Raw genomic sequence first — 27,927 nt, forward strand, 5'->3', positions numbered from 1 at the left:
GCACTATATTCAGTTTTAACAGTTTTCTTCATCTCCTTGTATTTTTTTATCTGGTATATTTTTTTGTACTTTGCACTACTAACTTTTTTACTGCCTTTTTACTAACATGTTTTGCACTATGGAACTGTGATGCTGGAAACTTGAATTTCCCTATGAATCAATAAAGTTACTATATATCTCTCTATCTATCCATCTATCTGTAAATATATATATATATATGAATTATAAAAAACTGTTTTGAGTACTTTTCCACCACTGATTATTAATTGTGTTTATAGAACAATAATAGCTCTAAAGCATCTGCCTTTCAACAACTGTCACAAATTATTCCTTTTTCTAATGCTTTTATTTTGAATGAGTAATCCGGAAGTATAGATTCCCCAAATCTCGCGAGCTTTACTCTACTTCGTGAGCGAGAACAGGGCGGTGTAAGTGTAAGAGCAGCTTTCAGACCTTTTAGACCGGTTTGGTTTCTCACCGATACCGAGGAGCAGCAGGACGCCGGTCATATACCTCTCTATCTGGGATAAAGAACAACACCGGGACCTGGCACGGTAACTAACCGGGACCACGAATACTCAGCTACTTACCGGGTAACTATTCATATAACAGTCTCTGTGAGTGTCGAGTTGTCGTCGGCTAACGGCTGAAGCTAACGGCTGAAGCTAACAGTTAGCTTCAGCCGTTAGCTTCAACAGTTAGCTTCAACAGTTAGCTTCAACAGTTAGCTTCAACAGTTAGCTTCAACAGTTAGCCGACGACTACCAGTTAAATTTAGACAACTTAAACTGTCTCAAACAAGTCCAAACATTGAACATAATGTACAATATATACATATATGTGCAATTACATTACATCTATTTTTATATTTTATACTTCTAGTGTAACACTTCTGTTTATATGTATTTATTACATCTACTTTACCTGTTTTATTTGCTTTATAACAACAACTTTGTGTGTGTTTTACCTGTTATATATGTTTTATCTGCCTCGTTTAGTCTTGTCAAGTATTTGTTTTAAAGCACTGAACCAGAAGAACTGTGAATCTCGTTGTATTTAATACAATGACAATACAGGTTTTAGTAATAGAGGTATTGTCTTATTTAATGTAGTATTTATCAACTGTACTATTTATAGATTTTAAGTGCTGAGAGAGAGCCAGGGTAAAATGCATTTCACTGTACACTGTACTTTTAAATGCATATGACAAATAAACTTGAAACTAAAGCTTTCTATTCTATTCTATATATTCTATGTTGTTTTTTCTTTCAGATACAAAAGAAATAACGTCAAAAGGTTGGAAGCAGGGATATTTAGCACAACTTTGGAGCTGTCAGTTTGCTGTGAGGACCTGGGAGAAGTCTTCCAGCCAGAGCCCGAGGGAGGAGGGGACCCCACAAGCGGCCCAGGATCCACATCAGCGACCCAAGAGCCGGGGAGCATAGAGCCGCAGTAGCCGGAGGAGAGGAGGGAGAGGCCGGCGTGTCTGTGGGCCAGCCAGCGGTGGACCTATATAGTCAAGTTTGAACCTGCTTAGGGAGAAGTAATCACTGGGTGCCGGGTCATCCGGACAGAGACCTCATGAATGGAAATCGGAACAACAGGTGGGATATCCATACGACTAACCGCCATGCTTAATTTGGTGTTTCAGGTGCTGCACTTGAGTTATTTTTGCAGACAGTGTGCACTGCAAGACAAGTTAGACCCCCATGATTGAGCATTGGGGAGCTGCAAGTTGATCTAAGTTGTTAACACTGTGGTTAGCTTGAATAAGTTGCCAGGCCATCATGGACAAATTCAAATTCCTATCTCTCCAGGCATATTATACTGGGTTGATTGTGCAAGTTAGACCCCCATGATTGAGCATTGGGGGAGCTGCAAGTTGATCTAAGTTGTTAACACTGTGGTTAGCTTAGATAAGTTGCCAGCCATCATGGACACTGGTGCAAAGGCTGCTCAGCTTGAATGCTCAATTCAAATTCCTATCTCTCCAGGCATATTATACTGGGTTGATTGTACCTCTGGTGGTGTTTTACCGGCCATTTTTGCGCCTCGGTGTAGATGTTTGCAAGTTAGACCCCCATGATAGAGCATTGGGGGAGCTGCAAGTTGATCTAAGTTGTTAACACACTGTGGTTAGCTTAGATAAGTTGCCAGGCCATCGTGGACACTGGTGCAAAAGTAGCTTGAAAACTCATTTCAAATTCCTATCTCTCCAGAGGCATATTATACTGGGTTGATTGTGCAAGTTAGACCCCCATGATTGAGCATTGGGGAGCTGCATTTAAGTTGTTAACACTGTGGTTCGCTTAGATAAGTTTGCCAGGCCATCATGGACACCGGTGCAAAAGCAGCTCAGCTTGAAATTCAATTCAAATTCCTATCTCTCCAGGCATATTATACTGGGTTGATTGTTACCTTAGTGGTGTTTTTCCGGTCATTTTTGCACCTCGGTGTAGGTGTGTGCAAGTTAGACCCCCATGATTGAGCATTGGGGGAGCTGCAAGTTGAAGTTGTTAATACTGTGGTTAGCTTAAATAAGTTGCCAGGCCATCATGGACACTGGTGCAAAAGCAGCTTAAAAACTCAATTCAAATTCCTATCTCTCCAGAGGCATATTATACTGGGTTGATTGTACCTTAGTGGTGTTTTACCGGTCATTTTTGCGCCACGGTGTAGGTAGGTGTGTGTGTGTGTGTGTGTGCATGTGTATGCCCCAAACCAGTCTCACGGGTTTTTTTGTATCGTCTACGTCATTCTTTGCCGGCTGTCAAAGGCAGGTGGTGATCCCGTCAGGTGTGCGTGAAGCCTGAGAGAGGCTGGCTCACTTTCAGGGAGGTGTGTGTGTGTCTCTGAGTGTGTGTTCATATCTGTTTGAAGGGCAGCCTCTCACACCAGCTGCTGCCATAGTTACCCTAGTTATTGAATAATGTTCAGTTAACCGCTGCCTGTATTAATTACAAATCAATTGAGCATGGCAGGACATTAGTCAATTTACTTTTGTTGCCAGGGGGGCACAATTTGTGAGTCACAGCTTGTATATTATTGATGTTGTTGGGGCCAGCGGTGGATTGGGAGGGGAGAAGAAACTGGTTCACTGAAACTGACCCATTCATTCTCTACCCACTCCATCCATTTGCATCTGAAGAGAAGTAAAGAACAAAGCTTTATCAGAGAGTAACATACATTTAGACATTTTAAAACAGTCTCAGACTGTCCAAAATCCAAAGATGTATTACATTTTATAATTGTTTAAAGGAGCTGGGAGCTGACACTGTTTGGCATTTTTGATCTTGAGTAGCTTAAATAAAGAAAGTTTAGAAAGTGTTTGCCTCGAATGCCCGTACATCGCATGTGTTTTAAAGGTACAGTGTGTAGGATTTGGCGACATCTAGTGGTGTGGTTGCAGATTGCAACCAACTGAATACCCCTCGTCTGAACCTTCTCTTTGCAAGACTGCAGTAACGGGAGCCGCCGAGTGCAAAACCTTGGTAACACCATTGGCCTCACTCAGGGGCCATCCTTACCATTATAACACTACTTTAGGAGCAACGGAAGTCAGACAGCGGCTGGCGATACCACGATTTTGCACTCTGCGGCTCACGTTACCGCAGTTTCACAAGCGTGTCTGAGAACTACGGTGGCCTTCAAGTAACGTAAAAACATGAAAGGCTTTTCTAGAGCCAGTGTTTAGTTTGTCCGTTCTGGGCTACTGTAGAAACATGGCGGAGCAACATGGCGGACTCCGTGAAGAGGACCCGCTCCCTATGTAGATATGAAGGGCTCATTCTAAGCTAACGGAAACACAACAATTATTAATTTCAGGTGATTATACACTAATGAAAACATAATTGTGAATATGATATTCCAATTCTGCTAACAGATCCCTCAAAATGTTACGCGCTGTTTCTTTAGTACTTGAAGTCTGCAATGTCAAGGAGGTCAAAACAACATTTATTTTAAGTTTTACACGTTTTTTAGTCTCCAGTAATAGAAGAAGGAGACATACTATATTGATCCTCAAGAGGAAATACATTTTTTTTACTCTGTTGTTATTTTTTACACATTACAAACAGGCCCAAAATGCACACACACGTGCACAAACAGGACCTATACACATGCATTAATGGAGAGATGTCAGAGCAAAGGGGGTGTGCCCATGTACAGGCGTCGCAAGCAGTTCGGTGCCCAGGAGGCAAACTGGCAACTCTCCAGCTACCAGTCCACACTCCGTACTTAGTCCGCCGGTTCCCAAGCCAAGTCACCACGGATTAATGCTCCATCCTAACACATCCCTAACGCGTCCTAACACTCCACAATTAGACCCTGTTAGGACTGTACAATATTACATCAGTGAAGTACTCCCTTAAAGTGTGTGGGTTGAATGTCAGCTCTATATGGGCTGATAGTGATTGTGCGTTGGTACATTTTTACGATGAAGCAGACTGATAAGTGGTCATCAATCTCTCCATTGTTGCTCGCTCTACAGTGAACTGTATTGTGTGTTTGGGTCATTACTGGTGCAGTAGCTGCTTATCTGACTTGTGTTTAGTTGAAGTTTTCCATAATTCCCCAAAGAAATCAAAGGTTGAATTCCTTTTTTATCACTTTTTGATTTTCTTTAGGTTTTGCATAAGTTAAAAAATAGAAAAGAAAACATTCATCAGGCACTTTTACAGAGAAAGAAGAGGACTTATATTATAAGCCTTTATTTATTCCATCATATTGGTTAAAATACAGACCGGTTTCGAATTCAAAGGATCTTCATCAGGGCAGAAATAGTAAAACAGATTGATTACATCAGGTAAATAGCCAATACTCTGGAAATAAACATTATTGTATCCAGTAATAAAGTGACCAAAAAGCAGCTATCACAATGACATCAAAATAATCAATAAATACTGACCATACAAATAAAGTAAAATATAGTTTAAGAAAATATATTTCAAAAAGTTTTTGTCACCGGAGCTTCAAGATGAACGACATAAATCTGTGTGCGCACCTGTTTTTCCTCCTCCTGTCAGCATGCCTTTAGTTGCCATGGAGAAACTGTAGCAACATTGGGCACCGTTGCCATGGGAATGGCACAGGGGAGGAAGCGACCTGGGGACGCATTAACAGAAAGTGGCGTCTTTTACTGAATGATGCCTCGTTACGGCAGGTTCAGGATCAGCCCTCGACCCTGACGGGAGTTGAAACTGTTTCATATTTTCCGCCCACAGCTGCTCTGTCGCACTTAATTCACGGCCATATTCATTATAAACGCCTTTTTCAGCTGTTTTTTTTTCTTTCATTACAAACAAAAAGCGCACCTATTACTATTTTAACAGCTTGAGCTCTGTGTGCAGACTTTCTGTCATGTAGGCCATTGTATGTATGTGGATCCTCTGAGTCACATTTATGGAAATTGTGTGGTTGCGTGATCTTTTTAGCTGAGTACTTTCCAGTTTGGCATTTCTGAAAATTGGTGTCAGATCGGCGTGGTGTGACACCCGCCTACTTCTCCTCCTGTCTGGCAAAGGCCACGTCAGTCAGGAGAAGCCTGTGAGCTGAGCTGGTCTTTATTTTAAAATGTCACCTAACTCCGTAACCTTTTTTATACGGTCATTATCAGATTGACGTGGGGGGGGAAAACCTCGGTGGCCCGTTTGTTTCAGTTTTGTCATTTTGACATGACGTAATCTTAAACGTCCCTGACCATCTTTAGTGCCAGCACCCACTGTCGGCTCTTTCCTCCTTATTAACCACTTCCTTCCTCTCATAGCTTTTCAGAAAGGGTAGAATACATTCATGATTACTGGTCGGGGTTATGTTTTAGCTGTTTTGGGACGTTGAATGTTGGGACAGAATCGACATAAATGCAGATGGTAGATAAGGTTGATATAGCTAACGTGTCAGTGAACAGTTGCCCACCTACATCCAACAGATATTAGCAACGTTAGCATTAATGTTTTAGTCGGAACACTATACATTTGAATTATCAAGATAGATACTGTAATATACAAACATATTCAAATTATTATTATTATTCTATAATGTATCAAGAAAGCCACGCCACAGTGCGATGTAAACACTTGTTTATTTTACTTACTTATTTTTGGTATGTGTTGTTCTAGGAGACGTTGGACCAGCCGCTGAACCCCCAGTCCTCTTTGCGTTGCCACGGCGACCCGGCTATGGCACCCTTGGGAAGCCCATCAAGCTTCTGGCCAACTGCTTCCAGGTGGACATACCCAAGATCGACGTCTACCTGTACGAGGTGGACATCAAGCCCGATAAATGTCCCCGCCGGGTCAACAGGTAATTAGGAAGGAGCTGGTCTTTACACACTGTGGACCCGCTGGACTGTGAACTATTTATCACCTTTTTTTAACTGCAAATTATGCAGTTTGTCAACATCTGTTTTATCTAATAAGATACAGTTTTCCTCACCAAAATTAAGGGTTAGGGTTAAGGTTAAGGTAACTTTGGAGTGTTATTTAGCATTCTTCCCAACAAGCTACCAATCGATTTCTTAGTTTTTCTAGTTTCATATGATACCAATATCTTCACTCTAGCTTTAAGACTGACTCTGCTACAACCTCTGAAAAACAGAATAGCGTCGGGATAGTTTATATAATAAAAGATCGATACTTAAGATCCGTGTATTGATACAATATTAACACGCAAAATATTGCGATACTATGCTGTATTGAGTTTTTTCCCACCCCTAGTTAGCTAATACTTCTTAAAAACACAATAATAACTCTTCATTTTTATGCCTAAACTGTCTTTGAGCTGTGTAAGCCTGGACTCATACTGTATGTTGATTGTTTGTGGTGATATGTTTTCTCCCCTGGTGGTCTATTCAGGGAGGTGGTGGACTCCATGGTTCAGCATTTTAAGGTGACCATCTTTGGCGACTGTCTGCCAGTTTACGATGGGAAGAGAAGCCTCTACACTGCTAGCCCACTTCCTGTCGCCACCGGCGGGGTAAGACTCGACATTAAAGTTTGGATGCTGGTGTTTTGTGTCGTCTAGGCCAACAAAAAGTTTAGCTCAAGAAAGAATGTCTTCTTCTCAATGGGAAACCCTGAAAATAGGCGCACACAGCATCATACCAAAGGTAAAGTAATGTTTAACGGTGGCTTGTTTTACTCTTCAGGTTGATCTGGATGTCACCCTGCCAGGTGACGGTGGGAAGGACCGCCCCTTTAAAGTCACCATTAGGTTTGTGTCGTTGGTCAGCTGGCACATGCTGCACGAAGTCTTGACGGGACGCGGCGTGGCCGAGCCGGTGGACCTGGAGAAACCCATCAGCACCAACCCCGTTCACGCCGTGGACGTCGTCCTTCGACACCTGCCCTCCATGAAGTGAGTTTTCTCCCTTGACTGATCTGATCTCGGTATCGCAGGTTGCGTTAATGCGTTAAAGAAATTTGTAGCATTAAAACAAATATGCGTTAACGCGTTATTATCGCGTTAACTTTGACCGCCATAATAGGAATATTTAAAAAGGATAGTATCCAGACCCCATACTAAAATACCTCAAATCATATTGAAAGCTCAATGTAGCTAAAATATCTGAGATCATTTCTAGTTGCTAAGATTTAAAGTTGGGTGAAATATTTTGCTCAAATTATGACTATTACCACAAAATAGTTAAGATTGATGACTAAATGCTGTAGTTTGCCTTCACCATGTTACAGTTTTCAGTATGAAGATAAGAATGAAGATATGAGTTTGATCTAAATGGCTCTGAATTAAGCATGAGAGATTTCTTCTGGTCATGAAATATGATCCGAGGATACTTGCATCCTGGAGCTACTGTATAGCTCCCTTAATTTATTATGCAGCATTTCAACCACAACGTCGTCACGTATTGTAACAGGTGCAGTTTGGTGGAAACATGTAGGCACCCTACAATACCACAGGTGGATATATTTTTATAGTGGGATTTAAATACGACATGGTACATTTGGATTAAAAGCGTCTTTTATGTAATCTACCTCAAGATATGCCATTTGGTGAATCCATTAACCGAAATAGTTTTTAGTAACATGAACGAACCTGCAACTCGTGCAGCACTTGTGTTATACTGCACTCACTGAACCACACAGGGAATGCCACTCAAATCCCGGGTAGAGTTTTATATTTGTGCTCTACTAACCTTTGTGTCACCTCTTCTGAACCTCTCTGTCCTCATCAGGTACACTCCCGTCGGGCGATCCTTCTTCTCCTCCCCGGAGGGCTACGATCACCCGCTAGGTGGAGGAAGAGAGGTTTGGTTTGGCTTCCATCAGTCAGTACGGCCGGCCATGTGGAAGATGATGCTCAACATTGATGGTGAGTAAGCATTGTGAAAGCAGGGAGCAAAGAATAGTTTGACATTTTGGGAAATACGTTAAAGAATGCACTTTCTTGCTGAGAGTTAGATGAGAAGATTGATACCACTCTGGTGTCTGCTATAGCCATCAGCTGCTTAGCTAACTTAGCATAAAAACTGGAAACGGTTCTCGACATTGTGATTGACAGTTCGATCTCGTCCCGTATCTTTTCAGTGTCGGCCACAGCTTTTTATAAAGCCCAGCCAGTCATCCAGTTCATGTGCGAGGTCCTGGACATTCACAACATTGACGAGCAGCCTCGCCCTCTCACCGACTCCCACAGGGTCAAGTTCACCAAAGAGATCAAAGGTATGTCACCAAGCGAAGGCAGCGCTTGTTGTCACTGTGCTGCAGTACGAGGCCTCTCCCCGTTACAGCTTTGTATGTTGTTATATGGGAAGCTGCTGTAGCTTTTTGATGTCGCTGTAGACTATTCATTGTTCAATGCTTTGTATGTTTGTTTGAACTTTTTTATTTTGATTAAATCAACAATGATACATATACAATATACATTTTCATACAACTACTTTCTTTGTTTTTTTTCCAGCTGTATATAGCATTATATTCAAATATTAAATAAGATTAAGCAAACAATAGAAAAGGGGATAAATATCCACTCCAAAATACATATGTACATATTAACAAACCAACCAAAAATGATAATAAAAATAATAATGATTGTCCACTCCAAGGTATGATAGCATAGGTGAAAATACAGGTGCAACATTTACTTTTGGAAAGGACAGTATGTGATGTGTGTGTATATATAGAATGTAGCATCAATATATTTTCTTAATTTTTGTCATGACATTCACGCAGAATACAACACAGGAACAAGGTTGATTTCCTGAACTTTCACACTGCGAATAAAGGCATCAACCAGTCACGTTATGCTGAACCGGTTAAGTTGCGCCTATATCTATGTAACAACAACACAGAGGCGCCATAGTCAAAACCAAGATGACAAACTTTATTACTTTATTTTCAACCTTGACAAAGGCAGCGCAAAGCAGATCCACTCCTTCCCATTTTTACCTTTCACAATAAAAACCCTAGACATATAATATTCGCAGGCAAGTGTTCTTTATTTTCGTGTTGTTTAGTTGCCACGGCCCCAGTGTGTAAAGGCCTTTAGGCAGGAGAGCCGAGCACCACTTGATAATAAGATTCATTGTATTAATAAAGCCATGACGGGGATCCATCGATTCTTTTTGGAGCCTTAATAATTTGATAAAGGTCCCATTCTTTTTGAAACCATGTTTTGTATGTGGGAGGGTCTGGTTTCAGCCATCCAATGGGTATATACAAATCCAGGCTGCTGTGAGTGGTATATTTAATAGGTATTTATTGGCCTTCCTGTGCAGGCCTTTAGGTATTACTCCCAGTAGTGCCGCTGTAGAGTCTTGTGGAATATCCTGTTGGAAAACCTCTTTGAGGACAACAACTACATCTCTAGTTTAGGACATAGCCAGAATATATTGATGTGATTGGCAACGCGTGTTCCACAATTCCTCCAACATGAGCTGGAATGTGTTCTTGTATATTATTTCTGTCGTTCTGATGAATCTACTGCTTATTCATCCATTTAAATTCCCTCAATGTGTTTGAATTTGCAACCAGGTGTGCCGCAGTGCCAGCTTCCTGCCAGGTGTCCTGGGATATTAGTTTCCGCTTCCAATCTCTGCTTTATCTGTAGGGAATTATGTTGTAGATGCTTTGTGTGTTTTGACAGTTTATTAGATGCATAAATTAGGTAGAGATGAAAGCTTGAATCTTGGTGAAGCTATTCAATTGTTCCAATTTATGAATAAAAGCTTCAATGTTGCTGATGCTTATTCCATCATCTTCACAGGTCTTAAAGTGGAAGTGACACACTGTGGAACCATGCGTAGGAAGTACAGAGTCTGCAATGTAACACGACGCCCTGCCAGCCTCCAGACGTACGTTTCTACATCGCACCCGAGTAGCTGTTAACTCGCAACCAAAGCTGTCATTGGCTCACATTAACGGGAGATTCTCGTTGCCTTCGAATCCACAGGTTTCCGTTGCAGCTCGAGAGCGGTCAGACGGTCGAACGTACAGTGGCGCAGTACTTCAGAGAGAAGTACAGCCTGCAGCTGAAGTACCCCCACCTGCCCTGTCTGCAGGTGGGCCAGGAACAGAAACACACCTATCTGCCCCTGGAGGTAAGGACTGTTGGTGAATGTATGAGTCCAGTGCCAAATACTGGTAAAATGTGTATTTGGAAGTTAAATTGTTAAAAATGACCTTTCAGTGTGGCTGGTAAATTTTTGAGACACGTTTTACTGTAAAATTCATTCAAAGTTTATTTATTCCTTTACTCATAAACCAGGAATATCCAAATACAATCAGTATCATAAATAATATCATATTTGTCCACTCCCATGTTGATAAGAGTATTAAATACTTAAAAACATTTTGAGCAAATAAAAAATGTACGATTAATTAACTATTTTAATCAACTGACAGCCCTAGATGCAAGTAAACGATATATGTACTAGTCCTACCCCTACTGCAGCTTCCGTGGCACAAGAAATCGGCTAACATGAACCCAATGCAGGGCTGAAGTAAAATGAAAATGGTGATTCAGTCTAAATATCAGGCTGGATTAAAAGATGGATTAACCTGAACTGCTGTTTTTTTTTTTTCCATTTAGGTCTGCAACATCGTACCTGGACAGCGCTGCATTAAAAAACTAACCGACAACCAGACGTCGACCATGATCAAAGCAACAGCCCGCTCTGCACCAGACAGACAGGAGGAGATCAGCAGGCTGGTGAGTAGATGAGAGAGAAAATGGCACAAAGTTAGCTTTTTTTTTCCGTTCCTGTTAAATAAAACAACATTTTCTCTTCTCTCAGGTGAGGAGTGCAAATTACGAGGCCGACCCGTTCGTCCAGGAGTTTCAGTTCCGCGTGCGAGATGAAATGGCTCAGGTGACGGGCCGCGTCCTGCCGGCCCCCATGCTGCAATATGGCGGCAGGGTGAGCTCTGAACCATTTATGGTAATTTCCCTTTAAATCACGCTTCATATGCATGTGTGTTTTTCAACATGTCTGTGTGTTTGTGTGTGTTTGAGACAGCAGGGTTTCCTCCAGTTTGTCAGGAAAACTGAATCCTGACAGTTGACATTTGGTGGATCTGAATGTCAGCACATAAAACCAATAACTCATAAAGAGATATCTAAAGATATTATGATCCTTTAGTAGTGAAATTACACGACTCTCAATACCGATTCAACACCACGGTAAAAAACAAAAGTAAAAACAATAAATCCCATGTACTTCAACACATACACTCCTTTATTACCATTTGCATACTGTTTTTTGTTAAGAAGTTAAACGGGTCATAATTCCCACTCTATTATCTGTTTTATATTGCTGTGAAAACATCTCCTTCAAACAACTGGATTTATTCAGGTGTTTCACCAAAAACTACATTTTACAAGATTACATTTGAACACATCATGATAACATTAGAATTAGAAAAACAAGTACTGCAGTTCTGTGGGGAAACCCTGTGATTACAATCTATAGTTTTCTTTTTCTCACATTTGATGTGCTCACTGTAAACCATAATTCTCTCTGATTGCATCTCCCACATCTTTTCTCCTCTTTTTTGACTATGAACTTTTGCTTTCGTAATTTGCTGTGTTTTTTATACTCTTTTACACGTGCATGCTGTTGCAAGAGATCATATATAGAAGCTGTCTTAATTTGAGAGCAGCCTCTGTTTTGCATGTCTGCCATAGAATGAATGCATGAGCCAATCATAAGCAAGCACAGATAAAACTTGAAAATGAATTTGTCTCCTATGCCATTTAAATAATCATTTGCTCTTGATCTTGAGCTCTCACTGGCTGCCTGATTCCTTTAAATCCATACATTGTCTGTTTCCCTTTTGTACTGTACGTGTTTGTGTGACTGCCAGTCCCAGCAGATCAACCCTGCACTGTCGTTGCAGAACCGCACGGTGGCCACACCCAGCCACGGGGTGTGGGACATGAGGGGGAAGCAGTTTCACACCGGAGTGGAGATCAAGATGTGGGCCATCGCCTGCTTCGCCACCCAGAGGCAGTGCCGAGAAGAGATCCTCAAGTGAGTTCGCGAAAATGACTCTTCTTCCTTAGTTTAGTTTAGTTGGAATGGAAAAAGTTAAAGAATGAACAGATTAAAATAAGATAATACATATATTTAAATTGTAAAATAAAAAAAAAGCAATGAAGCTGGAAGCTATGAGGAAAATCTCACATTTAAAGAAATCAGCCAAATGTATTTAGATAGAAAACAAGGTTTTTATTTTGAGAATTAAAATGTTGAACATGGATTTATTTAGAGTAATTGTACTAGGCTATTTCAGTTGCAGAAAATGTCAATGTTTTCTTAGAATAAAGAAATAGTTTGAACACAGATTATTTACTCCTTAAATTACAAGTAGACTTACAGACTTTCCAATCCATGGATCACAATAAACCATTGCTCTGCTGGTAGTGACATTAAGAACAAATATTCATTTATTTCTTTTTCCTTCATGCTCAGGAGCTTCACTGACCAGCTGCGTAAAATCTCAAAGGATGCTGGGATGCCAATCCAAGGCCAGCCGTGTTTCTGTAAATACGCCCAGGGCGCCGACAGCGTGGAGCCCATGTTCAGACACCTGAAGAACACCTACGCCGGGCTGCAGCTCATCATAGTCATCCTGCCTGGGAAAACACCCGTCTATGGTACAAAAATAACTATTTTTAAACCAACAGTAACACAAATAAATCCAGTAGTCACCATGTATAGATAGGTTGGATCTAAACTTCTGACCTCTAGGCTACTGCTACCTGTTATAAAGACAAACATAAAAGCAGCCAGTGAAGTTTGTGTTAAGTCCGTACAGTAAACAGTGATTGCAGAGTTAAAGGAATATTCAATCTCTCTGACCCACAGCTGAGGTGAAGCGGGTGGGCGACACCCTCCTCGGCATGGCCACTCAGTGTGTCCAGGTGAAGAACGTAGTGAAGACGTCGCCTCAGACCCTCTCAAACCTCTGCCTCAAGATCAACGTCAAGCTGGGGGGAATCAACAACATCCTGGTTCCACACCAACGGTAACATTTAACACAGCGAATCAAGATAAACAAAGACCTTCTGGGTTCTTGCTGCTGAGGCTTATCAGTCTTTTTTATTATTAGCTTTTAAAGTTGTTTCCTCTTGTGATCTCCGTGCCTGCCTGTTGGCTGTTAAACAGAACATGTGTTGGAACATGACAAATTGATCGTGAGATAATTTTGTGCCTCCTGTTTTCCATCCAGGCCCTCTGTGTTCCAGCAGCCTGTCATCTTCCTCGGGGCTGATGTCACTCATCCTCCAGCAGGAGACGGGAAAAAGCCATCTATTGCAGCGGTGAGACTTCACTTCACTTCCACAAATCATACGAGTCTGTCTATTGCCACAAAACGCACTTCCTTTCCCTTAAATCATTTTGGACTTTTTGTAACTATTTTGTTGCTACTGTTCATTGGTGATTTGACCTTTCACACTGTTTCCTTGCTGATGCATTTGACAAAAACAGACACCAAGTACAGAACAGTGTTTCCTGCGTAATTTTAGGGCCTAATTTGAATGTTTATAACATGCAACAACTAGAGCTGTCAGTCGATTAAAATATTTAATTGTGATTGTCCATAGTTAATCACGATTAATCGCAAATGAATTGTGCATTTTGTACCTGTTTAAAATATACATTAAAGGTTTATCAAGTATTATATACTCTTATCAACATGGTAGTGGAGAAATATGCTTGCTTAATACAAATGTATGTATTTATTATTGGAAATCAATTAACAACACTAATTAATGACAGATATTGTCCAGAAACCCTCACATGTACATATAATTGAGTATGTTCTTCTGACTCATCTGACTGACTGATGTTGTGCCTCTACAGGTGGTGGGCAGCATGGACGCCCACCCCAGCAGGTACTGCGCTACAGTGCGGGTCCAGAGGCCCAGACAGGAGGTCATCCAGGACTTGGCCTCCATGGTGCGAGAGCTCTTGATCCAGTTCTACAAATCAACCCGCTACAAGCCAACCAGGATCATCTTCTACAGGGACGGAGTGTCAGAGGGACAGTTCAGACAGGTAGAACAACTGGTTGCTTTTTTTCTTCCCTGTTTTTTGCTGGAAGTTTCAGGTTGTTGCCAATTTATTTACTTATCACGTCTAACTGTATTTTTCTGTGTAGGTGCTGTACTATGAGCTGCTGGCCATCAGGGAGGCTTGCATCAGTCTAGAGAAGGAATACCAGCCGGGGATCACTTACATTGTAGTACAGAAACGCCATCACACACGTCTCTTCTGTGCAGATCGCAACGAGCGGGTGAGTAACACAATATCAATGGTACTCTGAGAGTCTTTTAAATATTCTGGCTGCCTACTCTCTTCATCTGTTTGATTGTTTTGGTAAATTGGGGTCGAAGGTTATCTACCAAAAGGGGATAAAAGAAGGATTTGACATCAGGGTCACTGCACACATACTGTATATAAAGGGGATTTTTTCAGGCAGTTTGACTTTCTCTTAAATCAGTTTTGTTAAATTACCTCTCAGGTTGGACGAAGTGGAAACATTCCAGCTGGCACCACAGTGGACACAGACATCACCCACCCCTACGAGTTTGACTTTTACCTCTGCAGTCACGCTGGAATCCAGGTACGCTTTGTAGAAGAAGAAGGATGCAAACTATAGATCAAGCAGTGAAAGAAATTAAAATAAAAATGTTTTAGAACAAGGACTTAAATGAGATTAAGTGTACTGAGAAGGAGTTGAGATTTCCTTTAATTGTCTTTGTTGGAATAAGAATAAAACATCAGCTGAGGTCTGAGCCCTGACAAGAGTTGAACTATCAGCGCTTTTATTTTGAAAAATTAGGTCCATCCCTAGTTTCCTGTTAAGATACAGTGACTGATAGGGTTTTTTATTTTGAAATCAAGCCTAATCCTGAGCTTCCTCTTAACATACTTTGAGGGTTGGGGGCTTTTATTTTGAAAAATGAGTCTCATCCTGAGATTTCTGTTAAGTTAAGTACCTCATACAACCCCACTTAAAACAATCCAAACTATCCCTTTAAGGCCTTTTTGAAGCCATACTGACATTTTCTTTAAAATGACTGAACTGTTGTTCTTCCTTTATGTTATGGATACTTTGACCAACCAGCAGTGAAAGAATATTTTATCTTCCTCAACAACTCTCCACCAGCAGAGGTTGGATAAACTCCTATCGAGCTACCAGGCCTCGCCCGCTCCATCTAATTTTAGCCGCTCATTGTTTGTCCTCTCTCCCCACGGAGCTGCTCTCTCTTGGGTGGGATTAACTCTGCTTCCCTCCCCCCCTCTCCCCCCTCCAGGGTACGAGCCGGCCTTCCCACTACCACGTTCTGTGGGACGACAACTGTTTCACCGGGGACGAGTTCCAGCTCCTCACATACCAGCTGTGCCACACCTACGTCCGCTGCACGCGCTCCGTCTCCATCCCAGCACCGGCCTACTACGCCCACCTGGTGGCCTTCCGCGCCCGCTACCACCTGGTCGACAAAGAGCACGACAGGTGAGCAGAAACTCTTTTCATTTTAAATAAATAGTGTGAAGAGTACAAGAGGTACTGAGTTAGTGGCTATGGAAGCTGAACATGTCTGAATAACTAATGTTCTCTATTTGTAAGAAATGAATGGTACCGGTGAATAATTTTCTAAGGAATTAACTTTCATTTTGTCTATTCTTTTTGTACCACGAAGTGGCTTTATATTTTTTTTGGGGGGCTGTCAATCGATTCAAATATTTAATCGTGATTAATCACATGATTGATAGTAGAAGTTAATCACGATTAATCACACTATTTTTATCTGTTCAAAATGTACCTTAAAGGGAAATAATTTAACAACACAAAACAATGACAGATATTGTCCAGAAACCCTCACAGGTACTGCATTTAGCATAAGAAAATATGCTCAAATCATAACATGGCAAACTGCAGCCCAACAGGCAGCAACAGCTGTCAGTGTGTCAGTGTGCTGACTTGACTATGACTTGCCCCAAACTGCATGTGATTATCATAAAGTGGGCATGTCTGTAAAGGGGAGACTCGTGGGTACCCAGAGAACCCATTTACATTCACATATCTTGAGGTCAGAGGTCAAGGGACTCTTTTGAAAATGGCCATGACAGTTTTTCCTCGCCAAAATTTAGCTCAAGTTTGGAGCGTTATTTAGCCTCCTTCGCGACAAGCTAGTATTACATGGTTGGTACCGATGGATTCATATGATACCAGTATCTTCACTCTAGCTTTAAAACTGAGCCCACTACAACCTAAAAATTACAAGTTGCGTTAATGCATTAAAGAAATGAGTGGTGTTAAAATGAATTTGTGTTAAAGCATTATTATTGTGTTAACTTTGACGGCCCTATTTTTTTATGTAGCAGGAATGTATTGGATAAATTCTCTAAGTGGGATTGATTAATTTCACAGTGCTGACACTACTAAAAGGCAACAATGTAGACTGTTTTTTTTAATGTTACTAAGCATTATTTCCCTCCGTCATTTCCTCCCGACAGTGCGGAGGGCAGCCACGTCTCAGGGCAGAGTAACGGCAGGGACCCCCAGGCGCTGGCCAAGGCTGTTCAGATCCACCACGACACACTGACGACCATGTATTTCGCCTGAACGTCCCCCTCAGCTTCCCTCCATCTTTCCCAGCCAGTCTTGGTGTCCGACTTCTATCAGCAGCATCGACCCATCACCAGAGGGACCCCAACCCCCCAACCCCCCAACCACCCAACCAAGCACCACCACCACCACCTCCGTGCTGGTGCAGCTTCGGTCACTGGAGCCAGACGATGCCGGCGGCTGCAGGCTGCGTAAGGATGTAATAAGCCAGAGAGGAGTTACAGCCACATTATGCAATTTGAAACCAGCCAATCGTTTCTGTGCTACTGCCCACGCATCTCTCTCTCACCTACACCTCCTCTGCTGTATTTAAATCACAATGGATTTTGTCACATCCTCGCCTTCCAGTTTTGACAACGCTGTGTGTTTTTAAAAAAAAATATGGCGGAGCAGCAGGAAACACAAAAAACTGATGATTTTTTGGTGCATGGGTGGAAGCAGAACCAGTGAGGACCTGACGTGCTCCGTAGCCTCACGCTGAGCCTATAATGTTGCTGGTTTATATTGTAGACGGTTTTACATGTTTGTGAGTTTTCAGCTTGTCTAGATACAATACTGTATGTGTTATTTCTCTCTTGAAGCAAATGTGTGATCGCCACGGCAACGTGTTAGTCGCTCGTAAAAACAAAAGCTTCGCCCCTTCCCCCCCCCTCAAAACGGCCATAGCTGTCTCCCTTTAAGCCAACGGTTCCTCACAGTCATTCAGCCAGACATTAAGAAGCATAACTCTGCACTCTGAACACTGAATGAAATCTTAATTTTTATTTTTAAACAGCCTCGTACAGCCATCGATGAAGCATTGTATATCGCATGATGCCTTACTGCGAGGCGAGCTGCATGAAGACGACTGTTAGAATACAACGCCATGGCCCCGCAAATGGACGTTTTTTTCTCTCACTTGTAGTTCAGCTTGTGTTATACCAAACGTTTTTCTTGCGTGTTTTTAATTCTTCTCACTATTTATGAATAACTTAAATTCAGCAATAGAGCAGACAGTTTGGGTCTTCTGACGACCACAAACCTTTTAACTTTGAACCGACCAGTTTAGCTGTCGAGAGCTCCTTCGGTGCAATAAGGTGTTTTAACGCGGAGAGAGCGGGGTTCGGTGGCGTGTGTTTCGACGAGTATTCGTGTGGTAAAATTGTTCGTTAACGAGCGAGTTTTGGCAAGTGGCGACGAACTTGGATTCAGGAATGTACGTACACGAGGATCAGCCGTGAGGTCTGATGGCGTTCGGAGAGATTTAACAAAAGTGCCTGATTTGGTTAGAGAGTGAACTGTTGGTTGGAAGGAAAGTTTTTAAATCGTATGTAGGTTCGGGGTGCCTCCATTAAAACACTGCAATATTATTCAATCCAATACATTTGCTCTGCCTTAAAGACTGCTTGTATGGTGCCTATAATGTTTAGTTTTCAGATATAGAGGTGTTTAATTAAATGATATAATTTAGTGACGTCATAATTAATGATGGTGCTGAAGAAATCTGAATATAATGCGAACCAAGTACAACACCACCGTCACCAACTATGATCTCAATAATAGACATATAATTTAATTTTAAAACAGGAACTGAACATTATAAACTTTGTAAAGGCAGATGTTACGGCAGCGCTGTTGTACTGGACTGTATTAGATTGTACAGGTGTAGTTTTCAGTGTAATGTTTTGCAGAGACTTGGACGTGTGTCCTTGGTGCAGAGTCTTTATCACCTGCTGTAGCTGCCGCGTTTGTGTTCAGAGGAGGGGGGGCGGTTTGGTATCTCCAAAACTGGTGTGAGTAGGGCTGCAACTGTTGATTATTTTCACCATCCGTTAATTGCTTTGTCTATAAAATGTCAGAAACATCTGCTATCATTTCCCACAGCCCACAGAGTGCTGCAGGAATGAGTCCTAAAACCCAGAAATGAGTTAGCACTTTAGCACTTTCCGGTTCCCTCGTCTGGAAGTCGATGGGTTTTTAGTCAGATGCCTGAAATAAGGTCTGTGGTTAACACAAGCTGAAGAGATTTTACGACATAAAATACATCAATAAATACGCCACTTGTGAATTTTGAAGCCTTTACGTGTCTTAAAAAAAGGCGGTTGCTAACAAGTGAGACTACTAAACGTCATCACGCCGACTCGTCCGCCTTTACAGCCTCGTTGTGTATACTCGCTCTCGTGTGACCGTGGCGTAGTTCGTTTGTAGCCTAACGTTAGCTTTTTACTTCTGGCTATTGCATTCACACTTCAATAATCATAAAAGTGGAGTCATCTCCATCTCCATTTGTGGAGATCATCTTGCTGAACAAAACGTGTCGGCATCATAACTGTGTGTTGGCCACAGAGCTTATTTTCTGCAGTTATCCAAAACCCAACGGAGAAATCCCATTGGCTTTTTGTCGAGGGAACCCAGTGCGACGCTAACTTCCTGGTTGGCCTACAAAAATACGTCATCCCTGCAACGCTCTATCGGAGATGTATTAGATGTCTTGTTGTTTTTCCGACCAACAGTCTAAAACTCCAAAGATATACAGTTTACGGTCCTATATATGACAAAGAAAATGTCAAATTCTCACAATGTTTGGCATTTTTTGCTTGAAAAATGACAAGAAATATGAATCAGAATGGTTGGCGAGTTCTGAGACGGTACTTTTTTTTTTACTTTGGAGAAAACTGTGTCCGTAAGGAACAGCCACATTTGGACACACCGGTGTCTCATCGATCCCAAATTCTAACCAAATAATATCACGTAAAAGGACATCTTCTAGCAAGAATCCAACATTATGGAGTTTATGGATATTTCTTATGCCTTTTTAAATCGGTCATCGTTGCCAGAATTTCTTTACTTCTTCAAAGCCCAGCCGTTGAGGGTGCTCCATCATGGCCTTGCAGTATAGTTTAATACAGACGAAGCCTTCAGGTTTCATCACTTGGACCAAACCAACGTGCCTGGTCGGGGGGTGAGGGTGAAGGACTTGGTGTGGGGGGGGTGGGAAGGGGCCTTACAGCATCGTGCTGATGTGGTCTGTACTGCTTACCAGAACCAAACTTACGCTGCTATAAGAAAACACATTTATTTAATATTTCATCATAGGCTATATATTAATACAAGAGAGATTAAGAAGATAATGGTATTTTACTGCACTTACAGAGACGCATGTTTTTACGGTTAAATAAGTCGCCTCCAGCTAAAACATTTTAATTCTAAGAATGTCTGAACGGTTTGTCCCCCCCCCTTTTCTGTGTTTGTTGTCATGTCGGAGCCGTTTTCTTAACGTCAGAGACATTACCAGCATTTGATTTTACTTGAAGTAAATTAGTCGTGGGCATGTTTAACATTGTTGGCTAGCGCTCTGCTCGTTTTTCTGAAAGTCTATATGGAGCCGCTCGTAACGCCACGTACGGTAAACAGAGCGCTAGAGAGCCTGTCGGCGGAGGCTTCGTGTCTTTACAGAGCTGGATCAGCTGATCAGATGCCTTTGTCCTCAAAAATAAAAAAGCATTTTTAAGTCTGAATTGAGATATATTTATAAGTAGAGATATTAATGTAACGCACACACCACTTATTTTTTCTAACAAAGTCCTATTTGAAGCTGTATGGAAATATGGCGGTTTATTAATAATCGTAGTGGTCTGTGATTTGATAATGCAATAGGTTTACTTGTGTGAAACGTGTTCGCTGCGTCGGGGGGTCGTTGCGTCGTGCAAGCGATCGGATGAGCCGTCAACCCTCCTCTTGTGAAGAAGACCTGTGAAGAACTCCCTCTGCTGTTTATTTTATCATCTCAAAAGAAAAAGCTCATGAATTTGATTGACATTTCTCAATTGCATGTGCTACAAAACTGCATCCTTTTTTTATTTGAATCTTCTTTGCGTATTCACGAAGAGGAGGAGGAGGGTTGGAAGTTCATCCTCGGACCGGTTTCGTCCGTTAACAGACTGTGCCTTTCCTGATGGTGCTGAAAAAAAAACAAGTAAATCAAAGAAATCTTAACTTTCAGAAAAAGGGGGGCGCCGACACCCCTGGTCTTCATTGATAAGTATATATTGATACATGACAATACTGTAAGGCGTGATTGTGTGCGTATATGTATTTGTTTTGTGTGTGTGTGTGTGTGTGTGTGTGTGGATACCTCTGACATATGCCAAGAACACAAAAAATATGCAGAACTGATCAGTGTGGAGCTGACAGGACCAAAAAAGGCCTGTGGGGATCGGTTTAGTGGACGGGCACTCTCAAGCACAACCCAACATTTTTAAAGAATCAGAACCAATAGGGGAAACACTCACGACTCTGTAGGTAACGAGTAGCTCAGTTTAGACATTATGTAGCATTTATTTATTTATCTTTATTTCTATACATGACGCCTCACCTTACTGCCTGTTTTTTTTTTTCTCCTCCTTTTAATTTACGTGTTCATTCTTGAATGGACGGCAATAATGAAGCAATGGTAAAAAGTTTCTGTGCAATCGGTTTGTCTGGCCTTCCCTCAGCGTATGCACGTCTCTATCTGACCACACTTTTAACTCCTTTTTATCTTCTAATTATGAAATTTAGACGTTTACACATTCGGTTGAGTTGTTACTCCACGAGTGCCCGTTTCCCATGTTAAGGGATTCCCCACAAAACAATAAATCTTTAAAACCTCTGTGGTTGGCTGCATATCATACTCAAAAAGCAAACAATGTTTGGGTGTCACAGTATATTAATGTGCTTTTATTTGCCTGATTATTAAATGGTGTCACTTTTTAGAAGTAAAACTGTACGTCAAGACCTTTTTTTTTTTGTTGTCTTAACACTCATCTGATCCTGGTCCTAAGTTGAGCCTTTTTATTTGGTTGTCATATTTAATTTTTTTTGGAATAAATACTCTATGTATGAAACGTGTTTTTGTTTTTATTAAAAAAAGAAGGAAATGGAAAAGGTTTAGAAACACGCTCACGCTTCACAACATTTCCAGAGAGGCAGCGGTAGGCAGGTGTGAACACACACATGCACGCTGTCTGAACTTTGCACACACATAAAATTAATTTCATGTTTGATGTTCACATCCGGTATCGCTGCTGCCTCGAGGTGTTTATACATCAATTTAAACCTGCTAAAGTCACACGGTAAAGGTATCATTGATGACAGTTTTATGTAGACAAATATTTTTTAATATAATACATCTACAGAGCCTTAAAGTACAGAACCCCCCTACACCCGTATTAACTCGTTCCCTCAAGTTAGTAAGTTGATCCCTCAAGTTAGTAAGTTGATCCCTTAAGTTAGTAAGTCGTTCCCTCAAGTTAGTAAGTTGTTGTATGGAAATATGGCATTTATTAATAATCGTAGTGGTTTGTGATTTGACGACTGAGGGAACGAGTTACTAACTCAAGTTAGTAAGTCGTTCCCTCAAGTTAGTAACTTGCTCCATCAAGTTAGTAACTTGTTCCCTCGAGTTAGTAAGTCGTTCGCTGGAGTTAGTAAGTCGTTCCCTCGAGTTAGTAACTCAAGTTAGTAAGTCGTTCCCTCGAGTTAGTAACTCTCAAGTTAGTAAGTCGTTCCCTCAAGTTAGTAAGTCGTTCCCTCGAGTTAGTAAGTCGTTCCCTCGAGGAAGTAAGTTGTTCCCTCAAGTTAGTAAGTCGTTAAGTTGTTTCCTCAAGTTAGTAACTCGTTCCCTCGAGGAAGTAAGTCGTTCCCTCGAGGTAGTATGTTGTTCCCTCGAGGTAGTAAGTCGTTCCTGTTCTCGGTTAGATTAATTAAACTTTTTATAAAATGTTAGTGTACATAATAAAGTAATAAATGAACTCCAACAGGCTGTACTCTATACTATAAAGGGATGTTATCTGTGTGTACACGCACTCCACCTGCATACTGTAGGAGCGCCGCGTTCATTATTACTGACAGGAAATGGCCGGAGGGCGGTTATCACTCACTCCCTGTTTGAAAGACGCACTTTATAACTGTTCTTCACTGCAGCCTTGTGTATTCTCCGTGTTTACGCTTCCGCCCGCTCCGTGCTTATGATTCTAAATTAGCTCGGCAGTGTGCCGTCTCTTCACTTCCTGCTTATGTAACATGCCCTGGTTTTTAAATTGCTTTATCCCTCGCTCCTATAAAACACTCATCTTTGATTAAACAGCGTCCTCGTTGCACAGTGAGTCACAGAAAAGGATATTTAACCAGGACACTGTATGTATAGTATGTTTCCTGATGGGACAGTTTCCTGTTCCATTTGTTCCCAAAGGTCACAGGAGTGCGGCAACAATTCATATTATCCATATTTTTTTGCATGAAATCAACAAACTATCAAAAAGAGACATTTACGTTGATAGTTTCTCCAGAGTTTTCATGGAAGAGGTGCTTCCTTGTATTTATCAGTCTTGGCGGGTCTCTGGTGAGGACCGTGAGGAGCCCCCCCACACCTCAGGATGTGCAGCTTAGCCATGATGTTCCTGAAGCAGTGGTTTAACATGCTTCTGACCGCCGCCGAGGAGAAGTAGAAGATAATTGGATCCAGGCAGGCGTTGAAGGTGCTGGAGAGCAACGCCACGTTCCTCCACTCCTCGCTCTCCCGACGAGCAAACCCCACCACGTGGGAGGCGTTGTAAGGCCCGAAGCAGACGGCGAACACTACCAGCGTGCTGAGCGTCAGGCCGATGGCACGCAGCCTCCGCCGCCTGCCGATGTTCGGGAGACGGGACAGGATGAGGATGAAGTTGGCGTAGCAGAAGCAGCAGATGAAGAAGGGGACGCAGAAGAGGACGAGGAAGAGCTCCAGGCGGACCGGCAGCAGGATGTCCAGCTCGTCCTCGGTGAAGTTCAGGTAGCAGGTTGGTGGAGGCGCGGCGGTGCCTTTGCTCCACTGGGCGTAGGGCATGATGTAGACGATGCTGAGGTTCAGGGAGGTCACCACCCAGAACATGACGCTGGCTAACACGGCGTAGCGAGGTCTACGACACAGGGAATACCGGAGGGGGAAGGCGACCCCCAGGTAGCGCTCCACGCTCACGGCCGTGAGGAGCAGCGTGCTGTTGTAGATGGTGACGTAGAACATGAAACCGGTGAAGGGACACAGGGCGTAGGGAAGCATCCAGGCCATGCCGTCGAAGGCCTCCTTCATTTTAAACGGCAGGAAAGCCAGGAAGATGAGGTCGGAGATGGTGAGGTTGAGGAGGAGGACGTCTATCGGGGCGGCCTTGCGACGCACCTTGCGGCAGAAGGTGCAGAACGCCAGGACGTTGGCGGGGACCCCCATCAGAAAGGTGACGATGTAGACGGAAAGCAACAGGCGATTGCACAGCATGGCGACTGCTCACACCAGGGACGGACTCTCTCAGACACTGGATGCAAGAAAACAGGAAACATGATTCATAAAAGCATTCAAGGCGGATTTAGTTGAATATTTTAGAGGGACTTTTGAATCTCTGTAGTTGGGTCTGGTTTTGGCTCTAGGGATAGAAATGTTGATCGACCTACCACTTTGGTTGGGACTGAAATATCTCAACAACAGATGGCTTATCATGAACGTTTGTACAGAAGTTCTTGATCCCCAGAGGATGAGTCCGACTGACTTCCTGTGGGGTCACCATGGGAGGTTGACATTTTGTGGTTTTGAGTGTGATGTCTCAACAACTAACAGATGGATTGTCCTCCACTCTAACTAGCTTTGTTTGAGGGTGTGCCAAACTAGCCGCTATAGGCAGGTATAATGCAAATGTGTTACCTGGTGACATCACCACGTTACGGTGTCATTGTCCTGGATTTTTGTTATAGAGTTTGTTTCCTGTTTTTAGTTTGACAGTCCTCTCCTCTTGAGTCTTTGTCTGGGTTTATTTCCTGCCGTTTGTTTTCTGCCTTTTTGATCGTCTGGCTCTGCCCTGATCAGTTTCACCTGTCCTCAACTAGTCCTGCTCTCTCCTCACCTCCTACTCACCTGTTCCCACTTTCCCAATTAGTCACTCACTATTTATATCACCTCTGTTCCTTTTTCTTCTTCTTCTTTGTCGGTTCGTCTTTTGTCATGCATGCATTTTTGTTTGCCAGTTACCTGTCTGCATCTTGCACTCTCAGTTTCTGAGCCTTTTTTATGAATTAAATATCTTTGTTGAATCTGTATTGGGGTCCTTCCTGCCTGTTCTGCTCCCTGCACCGTGACATATAGAAGAAAAGGCGGGACTTCAAGCGAGGTGTTTCAGGCAGTAACTTTGCAGACCTTTTACATGCACAAAAAAATATATATAACACTAAAGGAAAGTGGATCAAGCAAATAAGCACAATAGGTCCTCTTTAACAACTTGACATACTCTTTTAAATGAGGGGATTTAAATTGATAAAGGTGAGAGTACAATCAATGTGAAAAAGCCTTCAGTTGGTTATGGGGTTAAAGAATATATACCTGAATATATAGTCAATCCCACAAACTCAATACTCACCACAGCAACACATCTGCAGCTGAAAATACTCCCCAACATTAACAATTGACTCCAATTTGAATAACATATGATAAAAAGCTTCAGTGCCCAGCTGTGTTAGGAAAATATAAACCTTTCTAAAGAAATGTATATATAATATTCTTTTTTATTTTCCTTATTGTCAATTTGTCATTTCCTCCACTCAGCCCTATAAGCCCGTTGGTTCATACTGAGTACATCTTTAAAAATGGGACACAAATATTTATACATTTCCTAAAAAAGCAGAGCAAACAGAAGTTACTCAAATAGAAGTAAACTGTTTATGTTGGAGGTTGTTTTCAGTTGCAGATGTGTTGCTGTAGTGAGTATTAGATACAGAGTTTGTGAGATTGACTAAAATACGTGTCCAAGTTCATCGTAATGAATGTCAATGTAGGCCAGTAATGTGTGTGGCTCATTAACGTTTTAACAGCAGCAACTGAAGTCTATAAAATAGAATAAGAAGCTGTATGAGGCTTCAGATACAAAGACATTCCCTTTAAATTACATTAAAATCAAAGAACACCTTAATACTGCACAAACAACACTCACATCATTTAAAAAAATTCAACAAAATAAAGCTACACAGCCTTCACAAATTACTTTATAAGAAGCCAGAAGACTACCTCACCTCTGTAAAGCTTGATAAACCAGGCTCTCCATCACTGTGCGGCCGTCCCGTCTGATGCTGCAGCCCTCTGGAAGCAGACTGGTTTGGTCACATGCACTTAATATGCATGTCCTACTGAATATCTGCTATCTGCACCTTCAATAGGGGGAAAATTTAATAAGCTCCTGGTCACAATCTTTGTTCTCCTCGCTCTCCAAACATCGTCTCCCAGCAACCTCTTGGCGTGATGTAAGTGGAAATGTGTCGTAATAACTTTATTTTTCTGTATGAAAGGCTTCGCCGGTGACAAAGAAGAAGGGCAGATGTTGCTTTATCTCACGGTAGTGCCCACCAGAGGGCAGAGAGCTCTACAGGTTCCCATGGAAAAACTACACTCTTTATTTTGTATGAAATAAAGGAAAGACTAATAAAAATACAATTCTATAAATCATTAGCACCCTGAGCTTTTCAGGAAGAAGGCTAAATAACGCTCCAAAATTAGGCTAAATTTTGGCGAGGAAAAACTGGCATGGCCATTTTCAAAGGGGTCCTTTGACCTCTGACCTCAAGATATGTGAATGACAATGGGTTCTATGGGTACCCACGAGTCTCCCCTTTACAGTAATGCCCACTTTATGAAAAATTATAAAATCATAATTCCTAAAATGATGTTTTTCTGCATACTGGGGTCCCTAAAAAGACTTGCGTATCATGTGTGAAGATGTTAGTCCCCATAGTGGCCATTTCATTGTAATGAGACCATTTTTTTAAACTTGACCTCACTGTATAAAATGACCTGTGGTGACCTCTAGGATAATCACAGCCTCATGAAACTTTACAGCCACAAACTAGAGACCTAGAGCATTCAGAGGATGGATGGCTTGCCTAGCTGGATTGACTATAAGGGGGTTTCTGAGCAGTTTCCACAACAGAAGTGCTCGCCATCCAATCGTTGAAAAATGCAGTTCTTGCAGAAATCTCCAAATGTCAAACGTTTTTGAAACCAAATCACAGCATGGCTTTTTCTGTGGTGTTCCTCAATGTCTTGGTGTCTTAATGTGGTATTTTGGAGGGATTATTGATCATTTTTATCAATTCTCGAGTGGTAAAAAATGGTTAAATTTAGCACAAAATCTGTGTAACAAATGGTATCGACTCAAAAATGACTGCTTAACTTATGAGACATAACAGAGCATGGGGATGACTATCATATACTTCTATCATAATGTTCTAAACCCTTATACACTTTTACTATTTATTTTAATTAATTAATGAATTGAATAATAAAAACAAATTAATTATTTGAATAATAGATAAAAATAAAAATAATTATTAATAAAATAATATTAATTAATTCATGTTTATTTCTGATTCAAGACTAGAACATGTTGACACACAGTGCTGAGCTACACCTCAAATTCAGGTTCCTCAGCTTTCAGATGATGTACACCACTTCTATGTGACATCTACTGCTGACCTGCTATCTCCCCCTAAAGACCCCCTGTACCCTCCTAAAAAACACTAAAAAGGGTCTATTGTGGGTCTCAGAGGGACAAACTTTACTTCATCTTTACAAACTTTAAATTAAATCAAACGTTTTGGCACAAGAGCTAAATAATACACCAAAGTAGCTTCAGATTAACTTCAAATTATCAGCAGCAGCTACAACAACAGTTCTACCAACAGGTATTTCAGTGTGACTCACCTGTTATCTGCTACTACCAGTGGCACGTTTTGGTTCACTGAGGATCAAACTGTCGGTGGAGTCCCTCATCTCCACTGTGGTCGATCAGTTTGTATCTCCAGT

The 27,927-nt window shown here is 41.7% G+C and overlaps 2 protein-coding genes across 6 annotated transcripts; one reads left to right on the forward strand and one right to left on the reverse strand.

Annotated features, from left to right (window-relative positions):
* The first annotated feature begins 417 nt into the window (after positions 1 to 417).
* On the forward strand, positions 418 to 17,862 carry ago3b (argonaute RISC catalytic component 3b). 3 transcript variants are annotated; one of them, XM_037795704.1, is made up of 20 exons: positions 418 to 593; positions 1,273 to 1,604; positions 6,117 to 6,300; positions 6,852 to 6,972; positions 7,145 to 7,353; positions 8,189 to 8,325; positions 8,541 to 8,675; positions 10,219 to 10,306; positions 10,405 to 10,552; positions 11,044 to 11,163; positions 11,249 to 11,392; positions 12,318 to 12,484; positions 12,926 to 13,110; positions 13,322 to 13,481; positions 13,686 to 13,776; positions 14,321 to 14,515; positions 14,619 to 14,753; positions 14,982 to 15,083; positions 15,778 to 15,977; positions 16,982 to 17,862. In XM_037795704.1, exons 2-20 carry the CDS (start codon positions 1,586 to 1,588, stop codon positions 17,088 to 17,090), a joined length of 2,649 nt encoding a protein of 882 aa, XP_037651632.1. In that variant the 5' UTR covers positions 418 to 593; positions 1,273 to 1,585; the 3' UTR covers positions 17,091 to 17,862. The 3 variants fall into 3 exon arrangements, with proteins under 3 accessions (XP_037651632.1, XP_037651634.1, XP_037651633.1); XM_037795706.1 differs by having other exon boundaries at positions 12,351 to 12,484; XM_037795705.1 differs by having other exon boundaries at positions 418 to 554.
* A 5,357-nt stretch (positions 17,863 to 23,219) lies between these two features.
* On the reverse strand, positions 23,220 to 27,921 carry LOC119503810 (free fatty acid receptor 3-like). Of its 3 annotated transcripts, XM_037795821.1 has the most exons (3): positions 27,826 to 27,921; positions 26,142 to 26,276; positions 23,220 to 24,400 (listed from the first exon to the last, which is right to left on the reverse strand). In XM_037795821.1, the coding sequence occupies exon 3, from the start codon at positions 24,361 to 24,363 to the stop codon at positions 23,407 to 23,409; it is 957 nt and encodes a 318-aa protein (XP_037651749.1). In that variant the 5' UTR covers positions 24,364 to 24,400; positions 26,142 to 26,276; positions 27,826 to 27,921; the 3' UTR covers positions 23,220 to 23,406. The 3 variants fall into 3 exon arrangements, with proteins under 3 accessions (XP_037651749.1, XP_037651750.1, XP_037651748.1); XM_037795822.1 differs by lacking the exons at positions 26,142 to 26,276; positions 27,826 to 27,921 and adding an exon at positions 25,036 to 25,223; XM_037795820.1 differs by lacking the exons at positions 26,142 to 26,276; positions 27,826 to 27,921 and adding an exon at positions 24,784 to 24,956.
* Between the last annotated feature and the right edge of the window lie 6 nt (positions 27,922 to 27,927).

This window comes from Sebastes umbrosus, chromosome 15, assembly GCF_015220745.1.
Source record: "Sebastes umbrosus isolate fSebUmb1 chromosome 15, fSebUmb1.pri, whole genome shotgun sequence".
Taxonomy (NCBI): Eukaryota; Metazoa; Chordata; class Actinopteri; order Perciformes; family Sebastidae; genus Sebastes; species Sebastes umbrosus.